Source organism: Passer domesticus, chromosome 1 (assembly GCF_036417665.1).
Source record: "Passer domesticus isolate bPasDom1 chromosome 1, bPasDom1.hap1, whole genome shotgun sequence".
NCBI classification, from domain to species: Eukaryota; Metazoa; Chordata; class Aves; order Passeriformes; family Passeridae; genus Passer; species Passer domesticus.
The window spans coordinates 51,454,498-51,474,809 of NC_087474.1; the positions used below are offsets into that span (position 1 = coordinate 51,454,498).

At 37.9% G+C, this 20,312-nt stretch overlaps 1 protein-coding gene across 11 annotated transcripts in view; it reads right to left on the minus strand.

Moving 5' to 3' along the window:
* Nucleotides 1-20,312, minus strand: part of HECW1 (HECT, C2 and WW domain containing E3 ubiquitin protein ligase 1) — a 248,733-nt gene that overhangs the window by 69,346 nt on the left and 159,075 nt on the right. For all 11 annotated transcript variants that reach the window (XM_064419767.1, XM_064419773.1, XM_064419763.1 and 8 more), the window contains 3 exons: nt 12,346-12,515; nt 2,337-2,479; nt 236-336 (listed from right to left, as the gene is read on the minus strand). In XM_064419767.1, the coding sequence (XP_064275837.1) occupies nt 236-336; nt 2,337-2,479; nt 12,346-12,515 (414 nt within the window). The remainder of the gene's footprint in view (nt 1-235; nt 337-2,336; nt 2,480-12,345; nt 12,516-20,312) is intronic.

Below are 20,312 nucleotides of genomic sequence, written 5' to 3' on the forward strand. Positions count from 1 at the left end.
GGAACAGCCAATAACAGGGGTATATGAGACACCAGTAGCTCTGTCCTAAGGGGAAAGAGGGAAGAAACTGATTCCCGATGTATCCTGTGATGCAGGACTTTATGCACTTCCCTTTGCTCATGACTGCTGCCCAGAGCAGACAGGAATTAATGCAGATTTCTAAAGAGAAAGAATGCAAAAGAACAAAAAAATTTCTAGAAATCTAGATAAATGATGTGTTAAGACTGAGAATTACCTGGATGGATGGAAGAAGTTATCTCAAATCGGAACTGCAGCTGGCCACTGACATGATCTGTAGGAAGTCTGCGACCCAGAGTGTAGCTTACAACCCTGTCCCTGAAAGAAAACAAATATTGTCACAATAGATCATAACCTACCCTATGTCTACTGTGCATAGATAAATCTACTGTGTCCTAGAAAAATTCCATAATAAAATACATAAAGGCTATTCATCCCAGCCATGAGGGCATGTTGACTTGCATACAAGAGAACAAATGGCAGAGGAGAGGACAATGTCTTCAATTACAATGGAACAGCTGAGTAAGTGAGTAAGACAGGCTGCTGGGACACACAAGCACATATGTATAAATATAGAGAGAATGGTGGGAATGAAACTTCTGCAGTATGGGTATGAAAATAGCGACACGGGAAGCAAACAACTCCCACTTCAGCTATTGTAACAAGAATTTGCTTCCCTGCAGATCTGACCATCTACCTTTTCATAGAACCTCGCATTTCTATATTTTCATGCCTTCACCATGTCTGTAAAATTCAGCTTTCCTGTTCTTGTTTACAAAACCCTGTGCAGGCCAGTTCCTGCACACCACCTTCTCTCTCTAAACTGGCTGAGTGACTGCTCTTCATCTCTTTCCACCCCTCTTACCTCTATGAAGCTGAAATATCAGGAGAACACCTTCCTGACAAGGTTGATCAATGACTCCATTCTGTTCTTGTGCAGGTCCCTCCCTTTGCCACACTTCATCCACCCCTCAGAACAGAATGAAACTACAGAAGAGATTAACTTCCCAGATGCCCACAATGAGGCTGAATCAATCTTTGCAAAGCATATCTTGACTGTAACGGGTTCACTAAATAGTAATACTGATACATATTTTGAAAGAAACATAGTTCACTTCCAGTTGAGCCAAATATACTTGCTAGCATAGTTTCACATGCATCAGAAACTCATATAAATGAGACTACCTCAAGATTTGTGTACAACCTCTTTAAACTTGCGTGCATACTTTTCACTGAGCTTCTCTGAGATTTAAATGCCACTATGGTATTAAAACTGAGCCAGATCTAGTGCAGGTTGGAGGCACTGCTCTTGGCAAAGTATATCCTTAGATAGACAGTGTTTACAACAAGAAAGTAAAATAGGAAGTTATAATCAGAAGATGATGAGAAATCTCATACAGAGGAAAGCCAGTGATACCAGTTACAGGGTTCTACCTTCCCCAAGCTGTTCTTATCCATCTGGTTTCTAAAAAGCTACTCTATCTTCTCTACTTGAGAAACAGGGAGGTAGCTTAATCCCTTCTGGTAGATTCAGCTGTCAATATCACAGCCAGCTTCTGAACCAGCTGTTCAAAAACACTTCCAACATGCTCATCTTCCCGCTGTTCTGCTGAATTGAGATCCAATTATCAGAAATGCCTTCTTGGAAACTGCATTGCATATGCTTTCCTCAGAAGATGATTCTTTTTCTCCCTTGTTCTTCAAGGTCTGAACATTATAGGCTTAGAGACAGATTTTTGGCTTTTTCTGATTACTATCCATCTTCCCTAAGTTGGTTTGTGTTATTTTGGCAGCATACACTTTCCCAGGACTTTCATGCAATGGGGAAGCAGGGCAGTGCTTGTGAGCTCAAGGTTGTTCCTTGGCAGCAGGATAGGGTCAGAAAACATTAGTTACAACATGCCACGTATATATTTTTATAATATTTCCGTTTTCCAGAAATTAGAAAGAGAAGAAACAGATCTGGCATGTTTTTAGCCCTTAGGTAAATCCCTGAAACACGAAAACAGCCTGCTGATAACATCAAAAGAATATCCAAATTGAAAAAATTGCACTCTCCAAATTTGCAGCCATGATACACAAAAAACATTTTCTTTCCTAAATGCCAGCTCTCACTTTTCAAAATGCCATGCATATGGTTATAGAGGGAATTCTGTCTGGCCCATAATCCTATAAATGCTAATTAAAACCAACACCATTTTTCAGACAACTGTCAGTTTAATAACTTCCCCTCAACATCATTATATCACAATAATGATCACCAGGGACTTCAGAACAGCAACACACTCTCATTAAACAACGTAAGCAGCAAAATTTACCCTATGGCATGTCTTTCCAAGAGGCGTTGAACAGGCATGGAGAGTTTTCCCAGAAAACGTTTGATGATCGGTCGGCTCTTTGCAAATTTGTCTTTAACTTCTATTTCCAGGACATCCGTGGGCAGGGAGACAAAGCTGAATTGCTGAAATAGAAGAAGGGCACAGAACAATAAGCTGGTGGCAGGGCCACAGCAACACAGAGTACTACAGCTGAGAGGCACACCTCAGCACGGAGATGTGAGGACCTAGTGAGGTGAAGGATACATGATCACTCTTTTCAGATAGATTGTTTTGAAATATCTCCTTTTCTATTCATCTATGCCCCAGCTTAAAAAGGAAGAACTCTGAAAACTCTATTTATCTGGATCAGTCTTCTACCCTGGTTCACGCCACAGTCTCACAAAGAGCTCAACCAGAAGGCAAGCCAAGGCACAGGCTACTGTCACAAACAATACTGGGGAAAACAGGAACAGCACCATCTAAAACTGCTCCTGTCATCAAGTACATTGAAATGTGTTGACTGCTATCCCAAACAGAGGAAAACAAGACAACTCCACCATATCCCCAAGCCCCCCAAACTCCAAACAAACATCCAAAAAAAGGACATTGATTATAAATTCTGCAGTACCCTTGGGTTAACACTCAGGGATGTTGTGATCAATAATTCATCCCAAGGAGGGGTAAAAAAAGAGGCTGCAAAATCACAACAGAGATAAAAATCAACTGTCTTCAGGAGGAGGCAAGTTTGATGAAGCTTCTAACACATGACCAGAAACTTCACCATTGATAACCAAAAGAGCTGCATTTTAAGAACAAGTCTGCTGACATTTTTTTATGTTACTATTACAATTTTAAATGTAAGTCTTCTGTGATTTGGAACTTTTCTTATTCTTAAAACTCTTAGTGTTACAGAATTAAGTCAGAAGTTCAACTTTCACATTTAAAAAAGTATAATACTCATAGTTACAGAGGAAAAGCAAGAATAAAAAAACTTTAGCATAATAAGCCCGAGTATACTGTTTTTAAAATACTTATGATTTTTTTACAGTCATTACCTGAAGCCAGATTCTTTTATCTTTTTCATCTGGCATGGACTACTGGGTATTTTCTTTCACAATGTAAACCAGTAAACTTTACCCTGCATGTTTTCACTAGGGCCACAGCTCACTTTGTGGGCTTGTTCACTCATTGTTTTTATTCTTCCCCACAAAAAATTAAGTCCTTTGAATCAGAATGACTAGTGAAAACCCTGCAAGACTGGTCAAGAACTTCATGGAACCTGCTGGAATACAAAGTCACTAAAGTAAATTTTACACTGAGACTAACTGTAGAAGAGCATACTGAAGTTTACAAAAATGGGCTTTTTTTTTTCCCACAGTCAAAAACCAAAGTGAAAGTAAAATTTCTGGCAGTTTTTAAAATTCTAATGCCATGACTTGTTCCAAAGCTTTAACCTCTCCAGCTGTTCAGAGGTCCACCAAACTTTACAATGGCTTCATGGAAGTGGTTTGTGACTCTGTCTGGGCCTTTCTTTTATTCAAATAAAAAAAATCTCAAAGGAAGTAATAGATTTCAACACAGGTGGCAACTCAACTACCAGAATAGCTACAGTTTCAAGTCCACAGCCCAAGAAGAAAACTTTGTCTAATGACTGATCATGTGTTCAGTTGGATAATAGCAGACAACAGGACAGCTGTAAATAACAATTCACAACAATTTATTTAAGTAATTACTAGAACTTGAAGTTTTCCCTTGATCCACAACAAAAATGAAAGTAAAATGCATTATACAAAATGTAGAGAACAAAACTCTTGCAAGTAATGGGCAGACCACAAATTTATATATGATCTACAGCAGCCAGTGGATGAACAGGTAACAAACAGGAAGTTACATCTCTATTCACTGATTAGCCCAAGCCAGTAACTACCAGTGCATTGCCCTGTTTATCACACCAACTTGCTGCAAAATGGCTCTTAGAGCTTGGGATGATACATGAGACAGCACATTCCATGGAGAAGATGCCTCAGCAGAATGAAATGTCTTTAGGAATAATCTGTTTCTCACAGAGGGCCTGGCTGTGGAAATAGCTTCTGACCCCATCTTGTCAATGTGGTATCTGATCCTTACCAGCTAGGGATGCAAGAGCTCTCCTTTATAGCAAAGATGAGGAGGTCCTCCACTGAAAGGAAAAAGTACTGAATGAGCTGCCCTTGCATTTGGAAGAATCCCAGACTGAAAACTCCTGTGAGTTAGAGGCTTTGGAAAAGAGTACAGACCTCCAGAGGGGAAAACCTTTTAATTTCCTCTAGAAATGTATTTGGAATTTTATAAGAAATGGCTGTCTGTCAGGCTGTCTGTATTCCTAAAAAGAAGTTACAATCAGAAAGTCTGAACACAAGGAATGATTGGCAATCCCTGGTATACTGGGGAAAAATAGCACTTGTGAGCTGCAGAAGGGAGGCCATGGGGAGGCTGATGTTTCCTAACCTCTGGAATGCCTTGGCCATGTCTGCATTAAGAAGATTTATGGTACAATGTGAGTGGTTGCAGAGAGCAAAGCAGTTGGTGCTGCACCTGACTATCCCATCCAGACATGTTACAAGGGTTTTACCATGAAGTGACTCCAGGCTGGTGCCCTGGATTGAATTTACTCCCATTTATTGCCTGAAAAGGGCTTGGTGCACTCCTGTTCATTTCCCTTCTGCTGAGAGTAATTGAGTTCATGCACTTCTGGAATGACAAGTGGTGTCTTTAGCGGGGAGAGCAGGAGATTTGCTTTGAAATGGATCTATTGAATGGAACACAAATACTATTATAGACAGACCCAGAGAATTGTTACAAACCATGATCAATAGAACAAGTCAGTATGTGTATTATTTTCCCAATGTTTTCTCCAATTATTTCCTTTTTAGGGTGCAATTGCATCTCTCTAGAATGATGATGTCTGGGAGGAAACAGACTTGCTCTAATGCAAAGTCATTACATCTGTCTACTTCCCCTACTTCTTCAGCACTTTGTCAATGCCTGTCCCACTTGCTACAGTGGCAAGAGATGCAATGATGCTTTGTTCCTACACATTTAATGCAAAGAGGGAGTAGGACAGTAGAGAGAGATCATTTTAATTCCTCACTAACAGAAGAGCTACAGCACTATAGCAAAACTTATTACACACCGAAGAATCTGTACCAGGCTCATCCTTAAAATGCTCCTGCCAATGGAAAAGCTTTAGCTGATATTTTGTCGGGCATCAAAAATCAATAAGGTATAATTAATTATTTCCACAGAAAAACAAAAATGGAGGGAGAGTAAAGAGCAAAAGTGGCATGATAAAGAAAATCACAGCAACATATTGGCATGTTAACTCTTCTTGGGTTAAGCAGTGTATCATCAATTTTGGCTTCTCTCATTAATAAGTCATTAGGATTCTTCTTTCATTTACACAGACTTTACACAGCTGCCTCAGGCAGATTCACAGAGACACAAATCAGAATCAAAGCTACCTAGAATCAGCTGAGACTTTCATACTTTCCCACCATTTCAATGATCTAAATGTATATCTGATTTTACATTACTGCTGGCATCTTCAAGCAGGATCTGTAAATACCGTAGTAAACACCACTGAAAGAGTTTCAAACAGTAACCTACTTTTCAGTGCCTATTTGCTTCCAGGCTCAGCAATGGTTTTACAGACATAGATGATTAATTTAATTAATGTGAACAGATCTTGAGGGGACCTTAATGCACGACATATAAGGTAAAGGACAAAGGCCCATGCTAATGCTGACCTGGCAAAATGCATCTGTATCCATTTATAAGAGAACAGAAGCACTTCCAGGGCTTGGAATAGTTTTCATAGAAAGCCAGATACTGGTGATGATTCATTTCCATGAAATGAAAGTTTTATTTTTACCAAACTTGTTTGCATCCCTGAATAGAGATGGATCCCAGTGACTCAATGGCACTATCAAGGAAGTTGTTGAAATGAACAGAGCATGTCCATTAGCACCCATCAGACAAGTTATGGGCAAGTCAAATTCTTTTCAAACAGTCAGTATAATAACTGGTAGACAGTATAATAAACTCAGTATAATAAAGATAGATAAATTAATACACTGGTGACAGGAAGAATTGGGCTCTTGATTTGGAGTTGAATAAGCAATAGAATTAAAAATAAAATTTATTTGTGATATCCTTCATGTACAGGGATGATAGAAGAAGTAAATCTTAAAAGCCTGCGAATTACATTTGAAGGATGAAGATAAATTTATTCTTTCAGCAGAATATTTCATTAGTGAGTTTTGTTTCAAATACTCCAGTGAAACAATTACAGTCTTAATGCACATGCCACTTTCTGTCTGTATTACTCTATTCTTCATTCAAAAACCTCCTCTACATGTCAGTATTTTCCCATATAATATTACTTTGCACCAACAGATGGATAAGCTCATCAAGAATTCCAGTTTTTTAAGGTTTCTACAGTAATACTTGGTGACAAGACAAAATACTGAAGAGTCAGTAGTGCCAAGGGCAGAGCTCCACTGCTGCCATGGGTGGGGACATGCCTATTCCTACAAGAGACTGCTGAAACACAGCAGTGACTGCAGGGGGACAAAACCAATGCAGTTCTTTATTATTATGGCATGGCACAATTGTTGGGGTTTTTTCCCTACCATAAAATGGCTTCAAATAAATGCACATGTTGATGTTCTAAAGTCTGATTCAATCCTTTCTACTGAACTCCTTCCAAGCCAGATAGGGCCTTAAGAAAATTTGCTTTCTGGATTTTTCCCTCAGATTCATCTCAGAATTGTCTACAAATTTATTAGCACCGCAAAGACTGAAAATATTAGAAGATTTGCTCTCATCATCACTAGTATACAAAGCTAGCAAGACTGATAGTCTTCTAGATGCAGAAGTTGCAAGTAAAATGAAGTTCTAGAAGAATAACATCCTAAAAAAAATCTAGATTATCCAGATGATTTTTCACAGCACAACCCATTCCTGAAGAAGTTAAAGTTGTCTTGGCCTTTCACACTTCAATCATCAACAGATATTAAAATCTGTAGCTGTAAAGCTATAGCTTGTCTGTGTAGTCAAACAATGTTTTACTCTTTACCTGGACATGTGTGCAGAAATGTTATAAAGGGAAGCTACCACCCACAAGGCTTCACTCAGTCCTGATGACACCTTTGGTGAAACTCATACTAAATTCAGGATTTGGATTTCACTTCACCTGCATATTGTTTTCATGCTTGGGTGTGAAGGTCTCCAAGTTTCTACAACGTATTCTTTTGTATTTGGCAGCAGAAGGGAGAAAAGCTTATCCAGGTTGAACAATAAGGAGTTCAATGTGATGTTTCTGTTGCTTTTATTTTGGTCCTCTGTTGAAATTACGTAATGATTCTGTAAGGCCATGGTACAATTGTTAGCATTCTAGTGTTCTGAATATTAGATCAAAATCAGATCAAGCACAACCTGTTGTACAACAACCCACTTTAGTTTAAATTTATATTGTTGATTCAAATATATTAAAACATCTTCTTCAATGGTTTTACTCTGTTCTGGAAAAATTCAGCTTTGCTCAAGTATCCCCTGCTTGTATGACTCTAGGTTTGTGCTACATCAGGTAGCACTCATTTTATCAGCCAACATAAAGCATCTAGAGAGGAAGAGAGCTAACATAAACCCCTTAATGCCTGATCTGGCTACTCTGGCAAAGTGTTTTTCAGTCTCAGAACTGCTGGGTGGTCTATCACGTACCAATTCAGCATTCAGGATCCCAGAATCATTGCCCAAGTTATAACTCTTTATTAAGAAAAGCAGTCACACACCAGCACTCAGATAATCAGCTGCATCTTGGCATTCCTGCAGGCAGCATCCAAACTCAATGCTTCTATCACTGATGGTGGCCTGCACTACAAAAGCCACCTCCCACCGGTGTTCAAACCCCTGGGTGCTTCCTTCTTCTGATTTTGCATTGGTAATCTCAAGAGACAGCTTACGTGAGAAATCATTCAAGTGCAATATTTTTGAAAGGTTGTGAGTTATCTGAGGTGCAGAAAGCATGAGTTATTCAGCTGAAAATACTGTACATCTGTGTATCAGATACGACATACTAACTGCTATTTGTTAAGCTCTCTTGCTCTCTACTTATTCACATCAATTAATTCACTAGTGAAATGTGGCTGTATTCAGAGTGATAAGGAAGCCATTCCAAACACTCTTATGTCTCAACTATATTTTAACAGTGGTTGTAAAAGCTGAGGCAAAGAAACAAGGAGTGAAACCACAGAAAGTTGAGATTGTTTTTAACCTAGTAGTGGGCTCCCATTTTAGGGCAATCTACTCCTCCAGAGTTAGATTATTGGAGTTGAAATTCAATGTGTTATTTAACAGATGACACTTCTTACTACTTTAAATATGCTGAGTGGTTGCATCAGCCAATTTTTATAGTCATCTTGTTGGCCATTCCTCAGAGCTCTCCTTCCACTCACCAGTAAATAAAACAAGAATTGAGGAAACAGTTTGTTCAAGCTCCCATAGTCAAGAAAGAAATACCATAAACATATCTAAGTTAAAGTCCAGAAGCCTGAAGTACTTTATCTGCCAAACCATAGAATTTCCTATCCAGTTGGAGGTATATGAACTACTTTTTAAACCACTTTGCTTTGTTCCTGTGATCTATTACTTGTCTGAACTGTGTATCACTTCACTGATTTCTGAAAAATTATATCTTTTTAAATGAGCTGTTTCTGAACAATATGACAGCACACACATTGTTTCAATATGAAACAATATGGATATACTGTCATTATTTTTCTACTATCTATATTAGAAGATAAGCATCCACCCTTTTCAATTCCATTACATATACACAAGAGTTGGGAAATGGGCACTTCCTTCTGAGATTTTCCTTGTGTTTCATCTCCAATCAGCATGATAGGACTATTCACCCTTTGTGCTTTTGCAGCTGTCTGGGCTGGCAGGGCAATACCTGTCTAATCTGGGACTGTAGAGCCAACTGTCCAGTGCCATGTGGTTTCCAGGCACTCGCTTGTGGTAGTCATATTTTCTGGAAAAATCCATTTACTGAGGATTTGTCTCCTGGGAAGCTGAGAAGTCTCAGAGAAAAAGGAAAACAATATTATCTTATTTGCTTCTCTTGTGTTTTGGTGCTTTGGACTGTGGTTAGAGATTGTTTATCCAACAGATGATTGTTTCATTAGTTTCATGTGAATTGTTTTGACTTATTACAGTCAATTACAGTCAAGGTATGTCAGGGCTCTGGAAAGAGTCATAAGTCTTCATTATTATCTTTATAGCCTTCTGTAAGTGTCGTTTCTGTATTCTTTAGAATAGTTTAGTATAGTGTAATACAGTATTCTTTAATATAATATATTATCTTAAAATACTAAATTAACCTTCTGAAAACATGGAGTCAGATTCATCATTCCTTCCTTTGTCTGAGAATCCCGCAAATACAATACTCATTTAACATTACAGATGTTTCTGAAGAGCATGTGAAAACATACAGAAACATGTTCAAAATGATGTCTCTCTATCAGGAGAAGTCACCACCTTGGGCTTTAACTTGTCTCAGCAAACAATTCGCAGTGTGAGGGTTCTTTTACCTCTATGGTGAGCCCTGATGCAAGTATCAAATTGTCACTTGCTACTCCTTATCTTGTAAGAAATTTCCATTTCCTTATGTTTTCTTGTACAAAGTACTGCAAATCAGAGCAGTGGAAGAATAGCTTTAAGTCAGGATAACTTGTGCTGAACAGCATTTGAACAGCCTATGAAATGAAGATGATCATCAATATTACATGAGACAGATGAAAATTTGCCTGAGGTACCAGGGTGCTCCCAGCGTGTTTGTATAATGCAGGTGGTTACTATACAAACAGAACAGCCTAGTAAGTATATGAGGAAGAATACAAGAACAAATTAATATTAGTAAATTAGTCATCTTTTAGTCTGTAGGACTTCTAGTGCTGAAGCCCTTGAAAACTGAATTGACTCTTTCTGAATTTGCTCAAAGGTAATAAAGAACATATAGAAAGATCCTAGTCTGCAGATATTTCAATAATTTTTTTTCCTATTCCAGATTTTTTAAAGTTTAGCATCCCATACAAATAAGATAGGTCATTCAATTGAAAAAAAACCCATTTGCCTTCTATTCACATGGAGTGACAGAGAATCTAAGAAAATAATGACCCTTCTGACATAATACATTGCTAAAATTTGTTTTTGTGAAAACAACTTGTGACTGATACTTTTAATGAAATAGCTATGAGTCCTCAGTATTTTGTCACTTCATATATTCACATTCATGAGTGAAAAGAGTGGACAGAAGAATGGCTACTACCATGATTAAGCAACAGTTTTCAGTCTTTCTTCTCCCCTTGTCCCATGAAGGTTGCAGAAAATCAGGCCTATGGTCTTCTGTGCAGCAGAAACCAATGCAGCTTTTCAGTAACAAAACAAGGAGTTCAGACAGGCTGATTGCAGACTGCAGCACAAATGCACGCAGTTTAACATCCCACTATCAGCTGAGGAGAAGGCAGAAGGAGAACATGCTGAACCATGGCTTGGCTCTTTTACACTCCCTTGCCACTCATGGGCCAACAGAAAGGGAGAAGCAGCACGCTTGCACGCGATCAAGAGAACCTGGGGGCTGAACAGCAAAGCTGGAAGCCAGCTGTGCTCTTTTGCTTTCCCATGTCCATAATTAGGCCATTTCATTGTTTCTCCTTTTCTCGCTGCCAAACTCCACTTGGAAAAGAAATGTCAGCCCACAGACTGGCACATTTGGCACAGCTTGAGGAGAAGACACCCATGACATTTTTTCACGGCCACAACCCTATGTACTGAGCATCGCCCACAGACAGCAAGTCTCCCTTTCATACCTGCTTCCCTCTAGTTCTGTGTCTTATGCACTTCACTGAAAGGTCTCTGCCAACTGCCTGATCCTCCATGCCAGTTCTAGCTTGACCATGTCCACAGCTGGACCTGGGACCTCTCAACCAGATACATCTGACGCTTGGCTTCACAAAGAAGTTATGACTTGGCGGATGCCTCATAACAATGTCTTCAATTAAGACCTGATAGAAGGGATTTTTCTCAAACTAGTTTCAAGGTTGTTTTCCCAGTCATATAATCTTCCCCACTTTCACATAAGCTGATGTGGAATCTAGTTTGTCCAGGTAGGAAAATTCAATCCTATTTCTGCTCTCTTTTTGCCCACTCACCAGCTCCATCTCTATAGAGTTTGGCCTAAATATCCCTCAGCTACTTTGCAATTTGCATTTTAATTTGAATAAATCTGTGCAGTGTATTTACTTTTACTCTTTCCTGCAGTGGAGATATCATTGTGACAGAGCACACCAGTAAATCACACTCAGTATGTCAGGCTCCTTTAATTCCAAAGACATTCCTTATTCTTTGCTGCCTATTGCCATTTCGCATGTAATTTAAAAACAGCAGGCAGCAATTGAACTCTCAGATCTCATTAATACTTATAAGTCCTTCCAACAAAAAGGAGCAGACTAGGGACTATTTCTTCAAGGTGATGGCCAAATGTGCCAAAGTTGCCTTTGATTTGTATTGCCACTGATGCTTTTCAGTCATATTGCTTCTCTTTATTTGCATGCCGTACTTGTTGTGCTTCATATAATGTCTCTGTGTAAGAACACTGTAACAACCTAGCAGCAGCCTTTCATGCTGTGCAAGTTTATTTTTCAATTCTGTTTTATGCCTGCTTTCAATAATCAAGAACTTTATAAATTACACCAGTGAAGTACAACCTACACTGAAAGTATACCGAAACTTTTAATGTACCACCCATCTTTGCAGCTAATTACCGAGACAAGTAGTCATAGAATATATCAAGCACAGTTAGGTCAAGAACTATTTAGACAAGAACTCAATGAAAAGTAAAAAAAAAAAAGGGATCGTACACATGTCCATGTTTTAAGAAAAGTCTCAGCTTAACTCTCCAACTGCTTACCTCTCCTTGCCAGATAGGGTTAACAGTGTTACACATGATCTTAGATCTTTTCTCCTGTCCATGATGAGGGAGGGCTGGGAAGATGCTGTGTTTTCCAGGCTGGATGGAAATCTTCAGATAAGGATCTGGATTGAAGAACATCCCTTTCTTCAGACCAAAAGCCTGAAAATCTGAAAGGTAAAGAGCCATGTTATTTTTCACATTCCAGGCATCTCTTTGGGATGCTAGGAACAATATATAGGGAACTAGTAATGAACTCAAATAATAGGGCAGTAATGTGAAAAAAATCACTATATTTGTTGTAATGCCAATTACATAATGTAATGCCAATGTAATGCCAAACCATAATGGTCTTGTGATTTTGCATTTACAAATTGTTACATAATGAAACTGCAAATTTACAACCTGATTGTGCAGACTGTTTCAGCTTCCAAATCAGTATTTATGCAACTTCAAGTGATATACTAATTTTTCTAATAAGCTGAGCACTTTCTCAGCCTGACTGTAGTGGAAAGACTACTCTGAAAAAGAAATCCTGTCATTTATTGTTAAGGCCATGGCATTTGGCAGCCACTGGATGCCATTTTTTCCTAGGTATCAATTTTACCACTGTACAGATCTTACCTTCTACACCACTTCTTTAATTTTACATTTTTTCTGACTTCAAATAATTTTTCTCCCTGCATGGGTTAACTTCACCTTAAGAAGACTCTTGTCTATAATATTCAAATTTTAAGCAGGGCTCTAAAGCTGCAGAACTCCCAGGAAGCTTAATATATCTTGCACACACAAAAAATACCCAGGAACTTACTTGAAAATTTCCCCATAACATTCTGAAGAAAGACACAATGCCCATTATGATCTGTCCCTGTGAAGCTGATGAAATGCAAACTAATGTGCTGGTATATCATAATTCTGACTCAACGGACACAGACTGCCCCCTTTGGTCTTCTCTTTTTCCAGATGCATTTCTAAGCTTTCTTTGGCACATATAAGCACTTATTCCTACTAGCGAGTTCAGTAGTTAATTTATTTTCCACCACTCTTTGAATGGAGATTCTGCTCTCTTTAAAGCTTTTTTTCACATCAGGCTATAAGCACTGTACTGCATTCTGCCTATTTCCTCTTGCCGTATTGGAGAGATAAAAAGTATTAGACATAATGGTTTCTAAAACTGCATAGATGCATACCTAAACATTCAATTTAAAAACATATTTTTTCTTCTGGCACTTTTTGAAAACATTAATTTTCACAGTCTTCTAATTCTCTTCTGATTAAAAACCCAATTATTCTGGCAGGTTGCGGGAGACCATGAAAAACCCTCAAGGCAGATATCTTGGATGACTCTGAAAATCATACACACTGCACACCATTATCAGTATTTTTTCCAGAAAATAGCTATATCAAACCCGGTTGTGTGCTGCTTCCTTAACATATGGTAATAGCCAACACAATAAAATGTGCAAGTTAAAAAGAATTGTTTTCCTTTCCGTTGTTTTTAATCATCTATTCCACCACTCAATTCATGCTGCAGATACTCAAAAGCTGTTGGTCAGATGGTCCTGAAACAGACTGTATTTTAAGAATCTCATTCTTGAGACATTCTCTAACAAAAAAACAAAAAAAAAAAACCCAAAAAACCCCTGAAAAAACAAACAAACAAACAAACAAACAAACAAACAAACCCCACAAAAATAGAGGACATAACTACTAAGAACTTATTTGAAAGTACATTGCTGAAATTATGTACTGCCACAGTCCTAGCAATCCTATCACACAAAGAAAATTATCTGCTTCAAAAAGATAACACTGATTTTTTCCCCTTTCTTTTTTTTCTGAGTGCATGATCTCTGTGTAACCAGCATGTATCTCATCTAACAGACCTGCTGAAATCCTATATGGCAAACTCTTTTGCTTTGGAGGTTGTATTGTTAGAAATGCATTCAAGAAATAGAAACAAAGATTGCAAAATGAGTATGAATGACAAGGACCAGCAGTGCATTAGCTCAGGCTGCTAATATGAAAGGAGAGAAAGACCTCTGGGATCTTATTTTCTTTTCTCTGATACTTCCTCAAAAGAGTCTGAAACTGAAATATTCATTGCTGTATATGTTTCTGTTTTTTTTTTTTTTTCCTTCAAAGAGAGACCATGCTATCTTTGGGTACCACTGAGTAACAAAATACCGATATTTTTCTACTGATAGAAAATACCTAGCACTTAATTATATATACTTATAGATCATGTGTCATAATGAAAATACATTGAGGATGACCTACCAGCCTCTTTCCAGTTATAGGAATGAGAGCACAGCCATGAAGATGAAGGTACTCCTAGCCTCAGTTAATAGTCTCATTTTTGTATTCAGATGAGGGGAAAAAAAGTAATTTAGCAAAGAACATGGTACAATATATTATTTGCATAATTTTCTTACTGAAATTACACAGTAAATTTTTAAAAAAAAGTCAGTTAGAAACTTCAATTTTATTGTCTGAAGTATGGATAGGGCTAGCAGAATTAGCTTTCCCAAGGACAAATATCCCAATTATACCTCTCACCACAAATACTCATCACTGTGAAAAACAGAGCATCAAAACTGAAAAAGCTCTTAATAAAGCTACATGGATATCTGCAGACAAGCAGAATTTAATTTCATTTGAAGCAAAACCTATCTGTAGGCCCTGTAACTATCTGCTGTAACTTGCTGCTGTAACTCTTACCACTCCAGCATAACTCCCTAACAGAAGAATCACAGCCATTCTGCCTTCCCAAATGCAAATTATTTTCTCTATCATCTTCAGAAAAAGTTTCAGAAGATACTAAACTTTTAAGTGAAGGTCTGAAGCTAACTGTGTTTAAATCTTTGGTTGAATGAATAAATTCCAAAAGGCTGGAACATACCCTGCTGTAGACCGTACACTGTAATTTTAGAGTGTATTTCTTGGAGGCATATGAGGAAATGCTACAAAGATAACTTATCTATGGTTTGCAAAGGTGTATTTTCATCCAGTCTCTTAAAAAAAATACCATATTTTTAATAATATACCATATGTCAGTTTCTCATTCAGTCATAAATCACACTTTAGTGTGAAAGAGGTTATACACATCTAACACTTTAATAATGTCAGGCTATCTCTCATAACAGATGACAGAAGGAAGAAATCCAGGTAAAGACAAAGTAATTACAGCCTTTCACTGCCACAGACCTGCACTACTTTTAAGTACATGCATCTTATTTCAGCTAGGCTCTCTTCACTGGAGAAAAATGGCTTGTACTAACTGCTGCCTGCTGCTTTCACCAAGCGACTTATGAATTTGTTCCAACTCCAGAGCTTTCTTTCCGTATATGCTGATCTCCAGGTACCTGGATGAGACCTAAGGAAGCTTTACACTGGGTCACTTGTGTGCATGTACCCTCTGTCCCAAAGGTGTGCCATAGACTTCCTTGTCTGCTTTATAAAGGATCATTGAGCAAATCTATTTGCCACGAAACTTCACAAACTTTGGGGCACTGGTGGCTGGATAGTGATGGAGACTATTTTTGTGGTGAACGAGTGCATTTATTCGAGCCAGGTGGGGATATAAATTCCAACAACTCAGCTAAAACACATCTGTGTCTTACAATGCTTGATTTTGCCTCAATACAAGTCATTAAGCTTCCAAAAGCTCAGGGAAGAGTCACATTCTGTCATGCTCAGCAAGGAGATTCTCTGACAGTAATGATGAGCAAAACTACCATAAAGATAGTATTTCAATTCCCCACAGACATAGCAAGGTATTCAACCAGACCCATGCTCCATATAGGAGCATGACAGAAAAGGATGGAGAATCAGATAGAGAACCAGAGTCTGGAGCAGTCCGTTATCTAAATTAATTATATTTAGTCTAGTCATCAATATGACAGGAGTAAGTTAAGGGAGCTCAAAACTGTTCCCGCCAAGGGCTAAGAAGACTTTGTCAATGGCATTTTCCTAGAAATAACACACAAGGCTACTCTGTGCAGTTTATAGATGTGTCTTAAGGAGACTCAGTCCCTCTGGTCTCTTGATGGTGCAGATTCTACTGAATATTCTACTGAAGAGTCCAGAATCTACAACCAGAAGGGTCAAAGACGAGTTTTGAGAAACTGATACTGATATTTTAAAACAGATGGTGAATTCCTTTCAACAAATGCCAAATATTGAATATTCTTTGTGTTCCCAAGCACCATCCATGTGATGACAATTGATGTCTTGAAGGTATCTACACTGGCACTTATGTAGATGTTATTAACCCTATGAAATTCTATGGTCAACCCACCAAATTCACATTTTTCATATTTAGCATACTAGCCTCATGATCTCAGGACCAGGAAATGAAATATATTCTTTATGAGCCATCTGACCCCTTGAGGGAATGAAGACATTTTGACTTATACCAAACTTGCCCAGAATATCCCTAAATCCAGAACTAATGAAGTACACAGGACACTGGAAAGACCCCAGCGTTGATGGAATGACCATGGTCAATTTAGATTATGATCTAGCCTGAAGAATACCAAAATGGAATTTATTCTATGATCTGTTCATTAATGGCAGAAAGTAAAAAATACTGTCATCTTACTGAGATCCTGACAGTTCATGTACCAAAGCACAATAAACCATCTTCATAATCTATTACAACTAAAGAGATGCTAATTTGGATGTCAATGGATAGCTCCATCATTTCCCTTCAGATTTCCTTTGTGAATTCCCAAAGAGCTATCAGCTCTGGTTCTGACACTGAAAAACATACTTGAACAGGGCTGGTATCTGGACAGACTACCAATGAGAGAAGGTAATTGCCAGGGTGCTGATATGTCAGTGATTCTTTTGTAGAAAGAACAAGAAGAAGCTGTCTCAGAGTGCAGCAGAGTACTGAGCTGAGCTGCCTACGATATGGGCATGGCTTCAAAGAAAGGAACAACAAAACTCTGCTTGCTCAAGTTTCAATGGGAGGTGCATAGGTACTGCCTCTCAGCCATGTGCTTTTAAAGCAGTACTTTTAGTTAGTCAGTGGAACAATATTTCAATAGTAAGAGCACAGCAATATTGCATTTACTAAAATGCCAATTTGACTCATAAAGCAGTGTATGATACCAAACTTCATTTGGCAATCACCTCTTTGGAAGAAGGCGAGCATGGATTCGCAGAAGTATTGCACCTGGTATTAATTAGATTCCAAGAAGCAAATATTAAGAAATCTATTCTAGAAATCAAACAGTAATGTGCAATGATAGGAAGCATTAAAATCCAACACAGCAAACTAATGCAGGGGAATTGGGAAAGGTACTGCTTGAAGTACAAGAGATGACTGACTTGATTAGCTACTGAGTGAGATTATGTAACTGATGATATGCAAAAGGTTAAATAAAGTGCTTCTTTCTGCTCTCAAAAATTACAGACATATAGACAGACTTCACTTTTATTTTAAAATAAAATGCAGGGGAAAAAAAAGGACTAGTGTAGTTGCACAAGAAGGTATTTTAAGGTCTGAGATTAAAAAAAAAGACTAAATAATCAGATAAACCAAAACTTTTCTGTCACAGGGCTCCCAGGCAAAACACTAAAGACAGTAAAAAGGAGAAGAAAATACTTTTTTTAGCTAAAAATGCATCAAAGAAAAACAAAAGGGTTTCTCATTTGTTTAAAAAAAGAGCAGTAGACATATTAGGAAGAAAATAGGTGCATTAATAAAAGACAAGCAGTAGTGGAATGAATTATTCCAAAATGTCTGAGAGACAGGCTCCCTTTCTAATCATCTTCATCAAGAATGAAAACACAGAAAAAGTCTGAACCATTAATATGAACAGTTTATCACAGCAAGAGGGTGTTTTTATCACTGCACGTGATTAACCACTGGAGCAAAGCACCATCTTGGTATCCTCAGATCCTGACTACACACCTGTCTGTGAGATACGTCTGAGCCAAAACTCACACAAAGCTCACCAGCACGGGGCAAGGTGTCCTGTGTTAAATAGGAGAATAGAGTAGTTGAATTCAAAGCCTTCTGAGGCCTTTCAATCTGCTAGGCTAGGCATACTTTGTAGGCACAATGTGTACTGGATGTGGTAAAAAGCCACCTCACCTTGACACAAGATCTGACAAGTAAGAAAAAGGTGTGAGCTTAGTAGTTATAAAGTCAGTCATTAGAATTAAAAAAATTGTTGGAAAATAAAGTGCATTAAATATCTGCATTCTGAACAAGCATTTCATGCTAACAACTACTGTCATAATGACCCTTAGCACACCTTATACTATTTTCAGTTGTGATTTCAGTTGTGATTTATGCTCTAATTTCTATAAACTGACAACTGTTATTATGAACACCAACTTGAATACCTGGTCTGAAAACCACACAAAAACAACTAACAAGATTCTCAGAGATGTGTGATGGAGATAAATGCCTGAATGTTTATTAAATATTCAGATCTTCTGGTAATTTATTCCCCAAGGACACTTATAAATAAAGTGTGCAAAAATATGAGATATGTGAAATATTAAAGCCTGGGAAAATTTATTTGATGCAGCACAGAGCTAGGAGGCATATTATGCAAACCTCATGATAACACTTTCTAAATATACCAGCCAACAAGACTGGTTTTAGGGGCTTTCAGCAAATGCATTATACTGCTGTTAAACCATGAACCTGCAAGTGAAGTAGCTGGTACATCTCGGGAAGCTTAGTACATTTTTTCCTTCTGTACTTCATGGAAGAGAGCTCTGACACTTTTCAGCCACCTTATTGGAAGTGTGATATTCACTGGTAACAGTGGAAAAGGCGCGTTTGGAAACTAAATGCAAAGCGGACTGCAGAGTTTTCCTTAAAGGCTTTTTTCAGTCTAGCTAAATTAGGCTTAAAATATTTCTCGTGGTATTTTAAATAATGAAAGCTATAATAATACAGTCATCGTAAAAATTATTAAGAAGCTTAATCATGGGAAATTATCTTCTTTGAGACCAGAGTTGCCAGTGAACCTATTAATCTAAACTAGACTTTCACAGGAACAACTTCCAGTCTTCAAGGAGGCAAACATGAAGCAAAAATCTCTCCTAGAGACATAGTGCAAACTCTCTGCTATTTCCATTCTCAAGAACTAGTCATATTCTTGTGCCTTGAAGGATCATTTTACACCTTTTTCATTGTTTGACATTTTTATTCAATCCAGAAATCTTTTCTCAAAAATACCCTCCAGTGAAACAGTTAGATTTTGTCCAACCAAATACTCAATAAACTACAGAAAGAATAAAGCACTTTGTCAACAGCTTTTTAGAAAAAAAATCCTATTTCCACACAGCTCATTTTAACATAGGGTCTCACTGGACTCTCTCAGCAGTAGAGAAAGCAATACAAGTCAGCTGAAATGCACTCATGTTGCTCAGCATTTCTTGTGATTTGGCCTACTTTGAGATTTTTCTCTCCCACTCTAATAACTTCTTCTTCTAAAAAACTATATGGCAGAAGGCATAGGTCTTCTTGAATTCTTTAGATTACAGACTGCTTAGGGCACGATTCCTCTGTGTTGATGCAATGGGCTCCAGTCACAGTAATGACACTCTAACCACTTTTTTTTAACTGCAACTAAATCAACCATAATTTGGAAACCTAACTTTAAAGTAATGACTGTATTAACTAACTACTGAAGATGATAGTATACCAAAATATAGTTATTGAAAAGAAAAACTCTGTATGAGTGAGAAGGACTTGTGATAACCGAGGGATTACTGCTGAAATAGCATTGAAAATGGAAAGGAATCCCAGTTCCTTCTGATGCCTCTGGGAGGTCTGCCTTGATCTGCATTTTATTAGCTAGCATAATAGATATAGGAATAGTAATAATTTTGCTTTGAGAAAGACAATATTTTGTTGCTGTGGTGTTGACTAAGAGGGTAATAAATAAATAAACCCTTGTGATGTGTTAATCTGTTAATTTCAGAAAAACTGAAATGGA